At 54.5% G+C, this 15,265-nt stretch overlaps 1 protein-coding gene across 2 annotated transcripts in view; it reads left to right on the plus strand.

Annotated features, from left to right (window-relative positions):
• The window catches only part of SFT2D2 (SFT2 domain containing 2), a 15,475-nt gene extending 1,813 nt beyond the window's left edge, over positions 1–13,662 (plus strand). The window contains exons 2-9 of one of the 2 annotated variants that reach the window (XM_023763244.1): positions 3,856–3,942; positions 4,168–4,253; positions 7,443–7,524; positions 8,829–8,864; positions 8,950–9,008; positions 11,722–11,751; positions 13,057–13,154; positions 13,287–13,662. In XM_023763244.1, coding sequence (XP_023619012.1) covers positions 3,856–3,942; positions 4,168–4,253; positions 7,443–7,524; positions 8,829–8,864; positions 8,950–9,008; positions 11,722–11,751; positions 13,057–13,154; positions 13,287–13,297 — 489 coding nt within the window. In that variant the 3' untranslated portion in view covers positions 13,298–13,662. The remainder of the gene's footprint in view (positions 1–3,855; positions 3,943–4,167; positions 4,254–7,442; positions 7,525–8,828; positions 8,865–8,949; positions 9,009–11,721; positions 11,752–13,056; positions 13,155–13,286) is intronic. The other variant, XM_006099602.3, reaches the window with a different exon arrangement.
• The last annotated feature ends 1,603 nt before the right edge of the window (positions 13,663–15,265 follow it).

Genomic DNA, 15,265 nt, shown 5'->3' on the forward strand with positions numbered 1-15,265 from the left:
AGTTTTTATTCTTTTTTTTTTTTTTTTTCTTATTTTATTATTATTGTTTCTGCGTCGCGATGTAATGGGCCACCAAACATAAGAACAATGATGTTTCTTATCTTTTTTTTTAAAAAAGCAACATGATTTGTTGGTGTTAAAAATAATGTGGAGGTTTTCCTTGTAAAATTTTTTTTTTTCTTATATTCTCGGGATCTCCCCCCCCCCCCCCCCCCCCCGAGTCCGAACTCAGCCGGATCATTTTCAGAGTTATTATTGGCTCTATTTTTTTTTATAATATATTTTATTGATTTTTTTACAGAGAGGAAGGGAGAGGGATAGAGAGTTAGAAACATCGGTGGGAGAGGAACATCGATCAGCTGCCTCCTGCACACTCCCCACTGGGAATGTGCCCACAACCAAGGTACATGCCCTTGACCGGAATCAAACCTGGGACCCTTCAGTCCGCAGGCCGACGCTCTATCCACTGAGCCAAACTGGTTAGGGCAGGCTCTATTCTTTCTTGTTAGGTAAGGGTCTCCTTTAAAATGTCGGTCCTGGCTTGATTGTCTCACATTTCCCAGGGCTCTAAGGCTGGCAAGGCTGCAGGGTTTTCTGTGGTGGAATGTCTGTCTTATGTGGTAAGTTGGACAGGTGGCCTTACAGTCTCTGCCAAGTCAGCATATAAGCTGTCAGAGGTCACCAGAAGCAAGTGCTTTTATTTTTTAAAAATACGTTTTTATTGTTTTTAAAGAGAGATGAAGGGAGAGGGAGAGAAACATCCGTGGGCTGCCTCTTGCACGCCCCCTACTGGGGATTGAGCTGGCAACCCAGGCATGTGCCCTTGACCAGGAATCCAACAGGCAACCTTTTGGTGCATGGGTCCATGCTTAACTAACTGAGCCACACTGGCTTCTAAAAACTTTTCTTCTTTTAATGCAGACCACAGAAGGATGACTAGTTCTGTTCTCCTAGGTAGGAAACTAGGGTTATAAGAATTGCTTGGCCATGTCTCAACACAAGTGATCTCACAATGAGTTTTCTGATGCTGCATTGTCCTAACTACACCTTCAGGGTTTCGTGTCAGTGGACTTCTTTTAAAAGTATACGTTTTATGTCCCTGCAAAGGATTCCAGGGACAAGAAGGTCTGAATGGTACCTGGCCGGACAGCGCAGGAACGAGGCAGTATTCCTTTCTCACCTTCTCGTTACCAGTCCTGTTTCCCGAACACTTCTTAGTTTTACTTCTTTTTGGCAAGAGCTGCTCTTCTGTCCACATCCCGGAGTCAAAGGCACCTTTGTGCGTACCTGCCAGCCAGACTGTGTGTGACTGATCGCCTCCAAATTCTATCCGGGTACTGTTTTAGCGGCTCTGATTTCCAAAAAGTGTTCGCCCAGTTCCCAGCAACCGTGCATTCAGAGAGACATTTTACACCAACTGAGTCTATTTTCATAAACGTGTTTAGTTTTCCCTGAGTCCAGTTAGAAGAAGTGGGCCGCGGCTTCCTCCTGCCCTTGACCAAGAACTTGCACCCACACAGAGTGGAAAACAGTGGTGAAAAGTTATGCCCCCTTTGGTAAGCAGGCTGGCATTGGGATGGAATCCAGCTTGAGAGACGTGTCGAACCAACGTATCACTTTCCTTCTGAAGGTGGAAAGCAGGCTGCCTCCTGTTGCCAGTGCTTTTGATTTCTACAAGGGCTGGAATCTCGCCGTCCGGCTGTTGAGACCATTTCATATCCTTCATGCCAGGGTCAATTCAAGTTTGATACTTAACCTTATGGTTTATCCTCTTTAAAAAAAGAAAGAGCCCTAACCGGTTTGGCTCAGTGGATAGAGCATCGGCCTTCGGACTGAAAGGTCCCAGGTTCAATTCCGGTCAAGGGCATGTACCTTGGTTGCGGGCACATCCCCAGTGGGGGGTGTGCAGGAGGCAGCTGATCAATGTTTCTCTCTCATTGATGTTTCTGACTCTCTATCTCTCTCCCTTCCTCTCTGTAAAAAATCAATAAAATATATTAAAAAAATAAAAAAAGAAAGAAAAGTTTGAATCTTTTAAAATATCCCTGTTGGCCCGGCTGGCGTGGCTCGGTGGTTGAACGTTGACCTATGAACCAGGAGGTCACGGTCCGATTCTCGCTCAGGGATCCATCCCCAGTGGAGGGGGTGCAGGAGGCGGCTGATCAATGATTCTCTCTCATCATTGATGTTTCTATCTAGCTCTCCTCCCTTCCTCTCTGAAATCAATAAAAATATTAAAAAATAAAATGTCCCTGTTGGTGCAAACATTGTTCCGGTAACCGGTCCAGCTCAACCCTGTACCACACTTCTCTCCCACACGCAGCCCGATGTTATTTTCCACTTTGGCAAGGTAAGTTCCTTGGTGTTTGCATGAGTAGGAGGAGTCATGGTTTTGATTTTATTCTGTTCTTGGTGGGAGTTGGGCAGGTTAGTCAGAGGGGGTCTCGCCTGGTTGTCTGGGCGCTGGTGCACCCGGATAGCAGAGCGTCACCTGACTCATTTGGGAGGAGAGGTTTTCCTGTCATTGCACCAGGTGGCGTGTCTCTGTCCTAACGCCCTTCTCCCACTGCACGTTACCAGCCCCGAGCGCGCCTCTCCGTGCAGGGTCATGTGTTGCCACACACTCTTTCAGATGCTAAGAGTGTGTGTGTGTGTGTGTGTGTGTGGTATTGCAGTGTCATTAGCTCACTTTCAATGCGTGTGAACATATGGGGAAGCAGGACCCCTGTAATAACCTGCCCTAAATACCTGTGTCCTGGGCGGAGGGAAGCCGTTCCGGAGCAAGGCCTGCCACACCTGGGGGAGCCACTGGTTCTCCTCCAGCGTCAGGTTGTACAGGAAGCTGGAGACAGGGTTGAAAACAGGTCCTGAGCTGGGAACACCCAAGGCCGAGGGAGTTGCCAGTCCAGTGACCCTGGCAGCCTCTGCCACCACCTCCCTTCCTCCATCAGCCGGTGGCAACATGGTCAGCAGCTTCCACCGCGTTGCCAGATGGAGACTGTGTGGCCACAAGCGCGATCCTGGGTGAATAGGCCCGGCCCGGCCGCCTGCCTTGGCTGTGCAGGCCAGGCCTTTGGTCTCAGTGGCAGCTGCCTGTGCCAGCTTGGAGCTGCCGTGGCCACTTGTCAGGTGGACAGACTAGGAAGATCTCTGGGGCGGACACTTGGCTGACGCCGTTGGCACGGGGAGAAAACCCTGGGGAGCTACTCCCGCTCCCTGTTGTGGCGGAGTTGTTCTGGAAACCGTGGCCGCCTCTGAACTTTGCTCTTGGGAGGGATTATCTTGGTGGCAGAGTCAGGATGGGCAGCGAGTAACTAATTAACTTGGCTCTGCCTCCCACTTGAGGGACATGGCTGGTGCCAGCCCTGGACAACAACCCTGACAGCAGCAAATGACTTAATGAGCGTCCTGAGGAGGGGGAGCCTTACGCCCCAAGTCTCAAAGGTGCTGGCGGAGCAGCAACTGCTGAGCAGGAGACGATGCCCGGTGGACACAGCCGCTGGGTGCCGTCCCTGGCTTTTCCCGTCTCCTGGGCCCCGCCTGGCAGGGCGCATGCCTTTCCCGTGTGGGCCTGGGCCTGCCCGGGCTGCCGGGAGGCTTGGCTCCCTGAGGGTCTGCCGTCCTGCTTGCTGTTGGAAGTGGGTGGGGCTGGAGACAGAGCCCCCACTTCTGGAGGTGTCCGGCCTCGCACCGCTGCAGGACAGGAGGCTCGTGGATGGAGAAGGAGCTGGCTCTGCAGCTACGAGCGTGTGGGATTCTGTGCGCCCGCCGCCCTCCGTGCAGATTCACACACTAACCTGACTGCGGGCGTCCTTTGTCTCGGGTGCTGTATGTGACCTGTTTTTCAAACTGCAGGTGGCTGACACATCCTCACTGAGCTGGAATACCAGAATCAAAGGCTTCATTGCGTGTTTTGTTGCAGGAATTCTCTGCTCTCTGCTGGTGAGACTCCCCGCCCCCCCCCCCCCCCCATTGCCTTTGCTCCTGCCCTCCTAAGCTTGGTCTTTCTGGGTCACCCACCTCCTTTTCTCTGTTGCTTTTCACAGAAATGCATGGGTAAGAGGAGCGGGAGGAGGGTGGGGCGGGAGGGGACTGGGGGGGCAGGTTTCTCGGGGGCCCCGGTTGTGGCTGTGGCACAGATGCAGGCACCTCTGCTTGGTCTTGCAGGGCACGCTTCTGCTCTGGGTGCCGAGGAAGGGGCTGTACCTCTTCGCCGTGTTTTATACCTTTGGTAACATCGCTTCGATCGGGAGGTAAGTTTTTAATCTCCCTCCGCCAGTTACTAGATGGGAGAGGGCTGTGCCTGCGCGGGTGCTGAGGAGGTGCCTCCGTAGTTGTGAGGGTGGGGAAGGAAAGAGGCGGTCAAAGCACATCCTCCATGTCCTGTCCCTTCCGGATACGATTATATTTCTGTTTACCTTGGAAATACCCTGGGGGAGACAGGAGCATGTGATCCTGGGATTTCACACGTGAGGGGACGTGGCGCAGAGCCCTGCGTGGTGTCTGTGAGGTTACGACACAGCCCTCTGCGCTGTTCTTGTCTTCCTGCCGCCAGCGCCGAGGCCGTGATTTCACTACACGTGAAATTTGTTACTCAGAGCAAGACCCTGTCAGACCTGCTCGTGCGGGCAGGGCATCAGCCCGTGCCACGTGCTGTGGGTGCACAGACTGTCCAGGTCAAGTTTGTTCACTCTGACGTCTCAACCACACCCATCGTCTGACAACCCCAGTCCTGCCTCCCGCCAGGGGGAGCGCTGGCCCGACTGTCCTCTTTCCTCGCCTTCCCCAGAATCCGGGGGCCCACCCCTTCCCCATCATTGAGGCTCCGTCCCCTTTGTCCCTATGGCCATTGTCCCTCATACGAGGAGCCTTGATCATACCCTGCTGGGCTGTGAGCATTCACAGACCAGTGTGGCTCGGTTCCTGTCACGATGGAGCTCACTGGCCGGCCAGGCAGACAGACAGAAACTGATACCAGAATATGCTGTGGAGAGAGATGCTCAGGGAGGGCGCTGACCTGGCCTGACCGGACCAGGGACCAGGGACCAGGGACCAGGGACCAGGGAGGGCTTCCTGGAGCAGGTAGAGGGCCAGCTGCTCTCACTGCCCTGTGGCTCACCTGACGCCGCAGGAGTTTGTTGTCGTCCTCTGCCTCCTCCATCGCCCCCTGCTGGCCACTCACTGCCCAGTGAGCTTCCCGGTGGCTCCCGGTCCCTCTCTGCAGGTGGAGTCCAAGCCCATCAGCTGCGTGTGGGCCAGGCCCTCGAGGGCTGCCTTTACCCCTCCCCTCGCCCCCTGCACCCAGCCAGGCTGACCTTCGGCCTTTCCCGAACATCTCCGAGCCTCTGCTCAGGCCGCCTCCTCTGCATGGGATGCCGCCCCCATGCAGCCCCTCTCCATGCCCCCCCCCACCCCCGCAATTGGGTGGATACTCGCTAGACCTGGCTCCAAAGTCACCTCTTCTAAGAGATGCCTCCTCCCCTCTAGATCAGCACCCCCTTTTCACCGGGCTCTGCATGCCCGCATGTATTTACACGGTGGTGCACACGGCGCTTCGTTAACTGCCTCGGCACAAGTCCGTAAGCCTCCTGGCTGCTTGTCCCTAATCAACCCTAAACCAGCTGTTTCCAGCTGGAACATTGACAAATGATTGTGCCTGCCTCTGGCCACCTCCTTAAAGCTTCGTTTATTGAATCCTGCCTCGCACGCGTCTCGTTGTGCCTCTAAAGCTCTCACATGCTCACTTCACCTGCTCACTTCTGGGGAGTTGTGCTTTGGGCAGACAGCGTAGGTTATAATGCAGAGTCTAGACCAGTGATGGCGAACCTTTTGAGCTCGGCGTGTCAGCATTTTGAAAAACCCTAACTTAACTCTGGTGCCGTGTCACATGTAGAAATTTTTTGATATTCGCAACCATAGTAAAACAAAGACTTATATTTTTGATATTTATTTTATATATTTAAATGCTATTTAACAAAGAAAAATCAACCAAAAAAATGAGTTTGCGTGTCACCTCTGACACGCGTGTGTAGGTTATAATGTAGAGTCTCTAGACTGAGCAAAAGGTACAGGCCTGTTGTTTCGTCCAGAAGACGATTTTCTGTTAGTGAATCCCAGCGGGACCGGCCCTGCAGCATTGCGTAGGGAGACCGTCAGGGGAGCGAGTCGTTATTTCCAGGCTGTGTCTAGGAGCTTGTGGCTTTACCTTTAGTCTTAGGTGTTTGTGTATTTGCTGCATTTAACTTTGAAGGCCAGCCTTGGCTGTTGCTTCTTGTTCGATGTTGGCTAAATAATTGACCCACGAGCACAGCCTTGAATTCCACTGAAACTAAACGGCATTTCAAAGAGAGGTGGACTTATGCTTAAAATGTCTGTTTTTACTGAACACTCAGTGGTGAATGCTATCTGCTGGCCGGCGTGTTAAAGCCTGGCTATAACAGGCCACCCCTCGGGCGATGCCACATGGGCACTGCTGTGGAGCCAGGAAATGAGTTGAGGCTGGCTCTGGCCCTGGTGTGGTAGGCACGAGGCCCGCTCTCTCTCGCCTGCCACCAGGCAGGCTCCATTCGCTCACAAGGCACACGGGGTGCCTTTCGGCACTTTGGAACCTAGTGGATGTGGGTTTGAATGACAGCTTCTTGGGCTCCCAGCTGTGTGGCCTTGGGTAAGTCAGTTAACCTTTCTGAGCCTCATTTTCTCATCTCTGCAAAATTGTACTAACACCCGACTCCCAGAGCTGTTGAGGGGAGGAAACGAGGTCACGTATGTGGTAGCTGGCGTCTAGCGAACATTCAGCGATTCCGAGCTGTTCCCAGCAGCAGCAGCAGCAGTGTTCTCTGGAGAGTAGGAAGGAAAATGACCTGCTCTCCTTGTTAACACAGATAACCTAAGCCTGTAAGGTGTGGTTTTTCCTTCTTAACCGCTGAACTGACACAATATTTTGAATTTAATTAAGAAACGTCCACCGCTTGCATCTGTAGACGCTTATGGCGTACACATGGTTAAATTACTGTAGTGTTTCTGGTTGGTCGGTTCGTTTCCATGGGTGGACTGTGAAGGCAGCAAGGTGGAACCTCTCAGAGAGGGTCCTGTCCCCCACGGGGAGGAATGTGGCCCCAGAGTCAGCCCTGCCTGCGCCTACAGCCTCTCCACCACTTACTAGCTGGGTGGCGTGGATGGGCCCAGCCCTCCTGGGCTGCAGTTTTTTAACTGTAAAATGTCTGGTACGTGTGTTCCTGTGATCAGCCCGTTCGTGTTGATGGATTAAATGAGGACAATGCACGCAAGGCCCGTGAGCGCAGTGCTGGGCACACAGTAAGAGCTTTCAAACGTTAGGCATCACTGCCGCCGTTGCCATGGTTGCGGTTGCCCCGGGGGCGGTGAGGAGGCAGCGGTGCTGGTGTGGACTGTTCTGGGCTGATGGCTTGTGTGTGTGTCCGCAGCACTGTCTTCCTCATGGGGCCCATGAAACAGCTGAAGAGAATGGTGGAGCCCACGCGTTTGATCGCAACCATCATGGTGCTGGTGAGTCCGCCTTGCAGCTGGGCTTTCTGCTCTGGGGCATCTTTTTCTTAAACCCTTTTCCTTTCCTCTTGACTCAGTTCCCTGTGCCGGTGACCCTGTGGCAGAAGGGAGCACACTTCCCCTATTATCACCCCCACTTTGTGTTTCTGTGGGTTAAGGTGCTGCCAGTTCTGTAAAGCACCTCCAGAGGGCGCTGCTTGTCAAATTAGCCAAAGCGATAGGGTAGTGAGTGAGCTCTGACACCGTCCTGGTGATGGGTGAAGGTGTACTCAGCCATACGGAGGGAATTGCTCCGAGACCAGGTTCATGCTCAGGGCGGGGTGGGGGGGGGTGTCAATCTCGGGGGAGGGGGCTTTCATCGTCCTGTGACTTTGGGGTCATGTTTTTGTTTCCACGGGTCATCCTCGCGGCCATCGCCCTGTTCCCTGTCTGTTAACCCAGAATGCCTGTCATTTCTTTGGCCCGTTCGCTTCCACGCGACCATCAAAATCACCCCAGACCACACACTCTGTCCATTATAGTCCCTTGGGAGCTCGGCAGCATACTTTTACTGTTGGATTCGTTTGTGTTACTTGCCTTTGTTCAGATACGTACGTTTTCTAAGGCCACGCCCACGTTTGCTGTTCATTTCGTGTCCCTTCAGAGCACTGGGCCCAGTGCTGGACACAAAGGAAATACTTAGACTTATTTCTTTGGAAGTTACTGTTACGGAAGGAGGCGGTGACAGGCGTGATGGCCGCTCTAGCACCTGTCGTCCTAGGCCTGTGGGGGATGGAGGTGGCCTGGACAGGGGTCTTGTAGAAAGAACTTTCTAAGAAGGGACCTAGAGAACGTGTTAGGTGACAAGGACACAGATACCCGACTCGTCGCCTGTGAGCGCGGCGTCTCGTGTTAACCTCTGTCCTCGCGTGGCTCTTGCACTCGCAAGACTGATGTTTGGCAGGAGTTAGGATACAGGGACGTGTGAAGCCTGCTTTTCAGTTTGAGTAGAAAGACGGATGGGACTAGGAATGTGATTTTTGTTTGCTAGGCAGAGATTTTGGGGAAATTAGAAAAGGAGCCTTCTCTTTTTAATCTACTGGGAACCTTATTGGCGATTTTAACTTTTCTGCTAAACGTGGGTGCTCAGGCGGCGAAATGCTTTGAAATGAAGGATGCGTTTGCTGCCGTGCCCGTCACAGGGTCTGAATACTGCAGCTTGGTCAGTATTGGTGTAAGTTCGCCAAGAATAAGTCTTTATGGTTTTCCCCCCATGTTGTCATTGTCGTTGTAGTAACTCAACGTTGTTTCCTTTCTCTCTCCAGTTGTGTTTCACGCTCACCCTGTGTTCTGCCTTTTGGGTAAGTTTGTATTTGCATTCCCCTGAACCCCTCTGGTTTATGCGCTCGACACCCCTGTTCACGGAACCTATCGTTTTCCTTTCAGTGGCACAACAAGGGGCTCGCCCTCATCTTCTGCATTTTGCAGTCTTTGGCCCTGACGTGGTGAGTAACCTTTTCGCTAGCAGTCCCTGCCCACGGCCTGGGATGAATCCGCAGAGCGACACACTCCGCGTGCTGCGGGAGGAGGGCCGGGGGAGCACAGAGCCTTCTCCGCGATGCGGGGCAGCCTGTGACGGCCCGCTGCCAGCAGGTGGCAGGAGTGGGCCGGGGAGGCCGTTGGCCCAACGCGGCCTGTTTGCTGGGCTCATGCTTGATTTCGAGATGTTACTGTTACTAACCCCTCGCGTCCAGTAAGAGCAAGGGTGATGAAGTCTGACAAGAGCTGGTAAAAATAGTCTGTGAGTCAAAAAGACATCAAAGAGGAAGGAAAGTGGTAAGAAAAATAATGAGCATTGCATTTGGGATGGGATGACTCATTGAACAGAAGGACGAAGAGGGAGCTGTCAGCAGGAGACGAGGAGTGCCACTGACGGGCAGCCACGTGGCTGTGGGCGGTTTCAGCATCCGCACCAGAGGCCTGGGGGCATGGCCCGGGGACTGGGACTCGGGCCAAGCCCAGTGGAAGGGCTGCTGGAGATTCGGTTACCTGAACCCACCGTGGGCTGTGGGTTCAGGGCCCGTTCAATCTGGTCCAGCATCAAAGAGAGGGTGTGTGGGGGTGGCACGCGTGGCGTCTGTAGCTTCTGACGTTTCTGAGATCCGCTCGAGGCTTACCAGGGGCTGATATTTGCCGGACAGGTCAGTGCAGGGGTGACTGATCTACTTTGGGAGAAAAGTTTAGCTCTGATGCAAAGAGTAGAGGACTGAAGGCCAGGGAGGATTGGGGGGCAGGAGGGAGGCGGGTAAGAGATCAACCGAAGGAGTTGTAGGTATGCATATAAGCATAATTAATGGACATAAGACACTGGGGGGTAAGGGAGGCCAGAGGATTGTCAAGGGCGGGGGGGGGGGGGGAAGGACACATATGTAATACCCTTTGTAATACTTTTAGCAATAAAAAAAAAAAAAAGACTAGAGGACTGTGCAGTGTTTGAGCGTCCAGGGGTCAGCCACACTCCGGTTTGGTGGCGTGGACCTTGAGACTGCAAGCTTAGCACCACCCCCCCAAGGGCAGTTTTGGACTTTTGGATGAATGTATTTTCACGATCCTGTGGGGAGTCACAGGTAGACAGGCCTGGTGAGTGTAGGTGGGAGGAGAATGCTGGCCCCATTTTGACATGACACATGTTTTGTAGCAGGTGCCGAAAGGGCCTGGTGTGACCACTTATGTTTGTTTTCTGGGGCCAGAAATGTGTACCCACATACATATGTCTTTCTTATATAGTTGTCCCCCTTATCCGTGGGGGACTTGTTTGTTCCAAGACCCCATGGATGCCTGAAACCAGGGATAGTACCAAACTCCATACAGTATATACTAGGCCTTTTTCTACACATAGCCACCTGTGACAAGTGTAATCGGTAAATCAGGCACAACAAGTGGTTAACAACGTAACTAATGAAATAGAACAGCACACAGTGTATTATAATAAAAGTTATGTGAATGTGGTCTCTCTCTGTGGGTACAAAATACCACACTGCGGTGCCCAGCCTTCACGTGAAGCCCTGAGGTGGTAAAGTGCCTTAGGTCGGGGCCTGGCCCCTCTTCACCTACAGGAAGCACTGCCCGGCTTCCCTGGGGCAGACCCGACCGCAGCGTCGCTGCTCTGGCACTCCGGGGCCGTCACTAAGTGAAGTAAAGGGACCCGGACACCAGCCCCGCGGCTCCGACGGTTGAGCTGGTAACTAAGTGGCTGTCGGGCGGAAGCGTGGAGGCGCTGACAGCGTGAAGAGTCACGTCCCGAGCCGGAGAGAGTGAGATTTCATCACGGACTCAACACAATTTAAAACTCAATTATTTCTGGAATTTTCCATTTAGTATATTTGGACGACAGTTGACCATGGGTAAACTGACACCATGGAAAGCAAAACTTTGGATACGGCGGAGAGGGGGGCGGGGAGAGACGGCTGTAGACTGCTTCTAAAGCCAGTTTCAGAGGTCCCGCCGCCCTGTGGCTGAGGTGCCATCCCCGCTGCACTGACGTTCTCTGACGGTTTGCTCTTCCTAGGGCTGAGCAGTTCTGCCCGCTCTCAGGCTTCTCAGGCGCGGGCACGCTCCCTGCTGGCAGGGGTCAGGTGTCTTTGGACTTGGGTTTGAAGAATCAGAGCTTGTTTATAGTTTCATCCATAGAGTAGTTGGTACTGGGTTTTATTTTTTTCTGTTCTTTCTTGTTTCAAAAGTAATTGGAGCAGACAGACAATTTCTCCCAATGGTGGAAGCGGTGTTCTGTTGCGGATTTATGAAATACGAGAGGACAGTGGGTCTGGGGCTTGTTTGGCATTCTCTCCGGACGGCTCTGTGCCATCGGGATTTCTGGACCTGCCTGATGGGGCGACCTGCTGGCTCAGCTGGTCAATGGGTCACCCCGCGAGCCTGAGGTCACAGGGCTTGTCTCCACCTGGGCCTGTTGCCCTCCTCCTTTGGACACAGATGACACGTCCCCCCCCAGTATACGGTGGTATAGTGTGTGTACGTGCACAGTATGTGTGCGCGTGCGTGTGTGTGTGCGTGCGTGCGTGTGTGTGTGTGTGCACGTGCACCCTTCACCCCGAGGGCCCCATAAGTCACTGCAGAAGCTCTTACAGCCCAGAAGCCTGTCCCGCTGTAATCGTCTGCGCCCTTCATTTAATTTGATCTTGTGTTTGTTTCTCCTTGTAGGTATAGCCTTTCCTACATACCATTCGCAAGGTAAGACGGGCTGAATTCGGATGTAACATCTGTCGCTGGGGATGTTGATGTGTGTGCATGGGACTGTTAGTATGGAGTGTTTTCAGAGATTGCTTATTCTTTTATCTTTCCTAAGCCCTTTGAGACCAGCAGGCAGGTGTTACATACCTGCTTATAGATGAGTAAGCTAAGGTCACCCCCGCCCCCATACAGGCCGTGATGGGCATCGACCCAGGCCGCCTGCACGTTCTGCATGATCGGTCGTGTCTGTGCACATGCCCACCATTAACCGGTAGCTTTGAGATTTTCTCAAAGGTGGGTACCACTTCCATGTCCCGGAGCCAGAGGTGGAGGGAGGGAAGCTCGTGCTGTCTTCCTGCAGCATCTCACGGGACGATTCAGGGAGGAGCCTGTGCAGGGAAGGCAGCAGGGCCGGGGCTCCTGTGAGCAGCCCGCCGACCCTCCGGCCTCAGGGCTCATTGACGACTAGAGCGGGTCGGCCCTTCCACCTCTAAGTTCTGGCTCCAAACCTCCTTACATTGGCACCGTCCGTGGTCTTTGCCTCTGACTCTGTTCTCATGTCACCATTTAATTTCCGTTCCTCTCTTGTTGACCAACATGTGTTTCCTAAGCTGTGCCGAGAAAAAGAAAAACGGTGTGTGAGCAGGGGGAGCAGGCTTACGTCTGACGCCCCCAGGTCTGTTGCCGACGGTGATGTGGACGCTGGGAGTGATTGGACGAGAACTTAGAAGCCCTGGCGTTCACGGCGGCCGGTGGCTTTGTGAAGGGCCCCAGCCTTCCAGACCCCCTAATGTGACGTGCGGATGAGCTTCCATGAGGGGCCCTTTCTCACCCAGAGCACCTCCTGGGGCCACAGGGCAGAGCAGAGCTTAGAAACGTTCTTCTAGCATCATCTGGCTGTTCAAGCGCATGGGAGTGCACTCCCTCACCGCCCTGCAGCGGGCTCCCAGGGCCGGGGCACAGGTGCAGCTGGGAGCGGGTGGGCTGGGGAAGCCTGAGCCCACGCGGCCGAGTAGGTTGAGTGCCATCTGCCCGTGCCGGCTCGCACTGCGTTTCCAGGAGAGTCAGTGAGCTCCGGCTTAGGGTGCCCTGTGCTAGGAGCTCCCGGCGGATGTCCGTTGGCGCATGGGCTCCTTGCTGAGAATGAAGGACCCCCGAGCGGCTGTTTCGCTGAATGCATTGACTGCATTCTGTGATTCTGGTTGCTAGAAAGTGCACCTTCCTGGTGCGTCCCTTGGTTCCTGGTGGTCTCTACCTCCTTCCTGTCTTTTCCTTTGATCGTCATGATCGCTGGCTGTCATTTAGGAAATTCCTACTCCATTCAACGCCCTCATTCCCACCGCTGGTCAGGAGTGAGTGGGGACACCCCTTTTCACAGATGAGACATTTGCAACTCAAACAAGGCAAGCGACCTGCCTGGGGGTCTGACCCCACAGTCTGGGTGCTTGCTGCTCTGCAAGGTGCTACTCTGGGTGCCAGGAAATGGCAGGAGCCGGGTGACCATCTCCCATTGACCCCTGTGTTTTTCCTCCCAGGGACGCTGTGAAGAAGTGCTTTTCTGCGTGTCTGGAGTAACGGACGGCCGGTTTCGCAAAGCTTTGGGCGGCGCTGCGGAAGGAAGCTGGCGGACACTTTGTAAATACCTTCGAACCTCTCGCTCACGGAACCTGCCTTTCCTCCTGCGGCAGCGGGTTCCCGCGACCTGAACGTGTACGGACGCTCTGGGAGGCAGCGCTGTGTCCCCAGCCCCAGGGTCTAGCACAGCAGGAGGGGTGGGCATGTGCCTTCCGGAGAGGACTCTTCCTCACACCCTCCTGAACTCTCCGAATTCTCATAAACGAACACCGAGAGCAGCCAGCAGCCGAGGGAGCCAGGATTGCCGGCTGGTGAGGCAGCCCCTCCCCCCCCCCACCCCCCCCTCCTCCAGGGACGCAGGGTGTGGCGGCCAGGGACAGCGTTGGGCCCACAGGGACTTTATAGACTTGTCCCTCAGCTCATCACCCAGGCCCTACACAGTGTCTGCGTGCTTGTTCTCCAGGTCTGGGACCCCGGCTGGAATGGGTCTGTAATATTAGCGCACACCCTTTTCTCTTGGGTTTTCTAGCTTATTTTCCTCATGACTTCCTGGGACTAGATTGAAAACAAAGCCCCAGAAAAAACACTGCTGACAGGAGGGGAACGTGTTTGCTGTTCTCTGCTGTATTTTTTCTTCATTCATTTCCGTTCTGGAGTGGAGCCAGGGGGGAGAGGGTGGGAAGACAGCCCCAGGGGCCCTGACCTCCAGGCATTCCCAGCGTTGGAGATGCTGGAGAAGGCGACCCGTGGGCTGCAGGCAGGCCCAGCTCAGCCGGATGTCCACCCCCACGTGCTCGCGTGTCCCTGGTCTTGTCTGGTCCTCACAAGCCTCGTCGCTGAGCAGTTGAGGAAACTGAGGGTCAGAGAGGTTGCCAGTTCTACCCAAAGCTGCGGCTGGTGGCAGAGCGGAGCCCAAGCAGGCGCCCAGCCTCAGCCCTCTCCGGACCCCGTGTTTCCCGGGGTGGCCCTGGGGTGCTCCAGGGCCTGGGTCCCTGCTTCCCTCCGCGCCTGTGACCTCTCGGTCCCGATCTCCATCACTGCGGTGTCTCCAGCCCTGTCCCCTTTGGGAGGCGCCCTGACCGGTGGCCTCTCTGTTCTCTGTGTCCTTGAGCCCGTTGCCGCCTGACCATCAGAACCTCCTGTCGGGGCCTCTGGAGTTCTTGGCATTGAAGGACCTCCACCGGGCCTTTCTGTCCTTGCCCAGCTCCAGCCGCCCACTCGGGCTCGCGCTCACACCTCCACACCGAGGTGGTCCCCTGGGCTGGGCTGTTGCCGGACCCTCTGCCGCTGCGACCCAGACCGGCCAGCCTTTCCTTTTGCGCTGGGAGGTCTGAGCGGGCCTGGTGAGGCTGTGGTCCCTCACCCGCTTTCAGCCGGGAAGGGAGGTTGGAGAGTCCAGGTCTTGATGGGCACTGCACTGCCTTTAAGATGCACCAGGGTGTGTAGATGGTGGTGAACTGGGCTTTGAGGTCAGACCCGTCTGGGTGTGAGTGCGGCTCTGCCATATGCCATGTTGAACAAGTCACTTAACCCCTGGCCTCTAGATTGCTCATGTTTAACCAACGGGAGTAAATCCACACCGGCTGTGGCAGGAGAGGGCCCAGCATGGTGGTGGGGTCGCAGTAAACGAGGAAACGTTACTTAACCCCAGAAATCACCGATGGCCGCAGAAGGTGACAGGTGCATGTCTCTGGCCGTTAACTTTTCTAAAAGCAGTGCCCTGGTACAACATGTCTGCTCGGTAGGTGTTGCCATGCGTGATGTCATTTAATATCCACAGCAACTCGCCGGTGGTGGTCTCGTCTCCATTGTTCAAGGGGAGCGGCCTCAGGGGTCTGTGCGGGTCCCACCAGGAGGGGGCCGCGGCTCTTGCAGAAAAGCTGCTTTGCCCTAACTCTGGCCTGTGGCCAGTTTGCTCCGACTTCTCCAGTCAGGACAC

Source organism: Myotis lucifugus, unplaced genomic scaffold (genome assembly GCF_000147115.1).
Source record: "Myotis lucifugus unplaced genomic scaffold, Myoluc2.0 scaffold_279, whole genome shotgun sequence".
Taxonomy (NCBI): Eukaryota; Metazoa; Chordata; class Mammalia; order Chiroptera; family Vespertilionidae; genus Myotis; species Myotis lucifugus.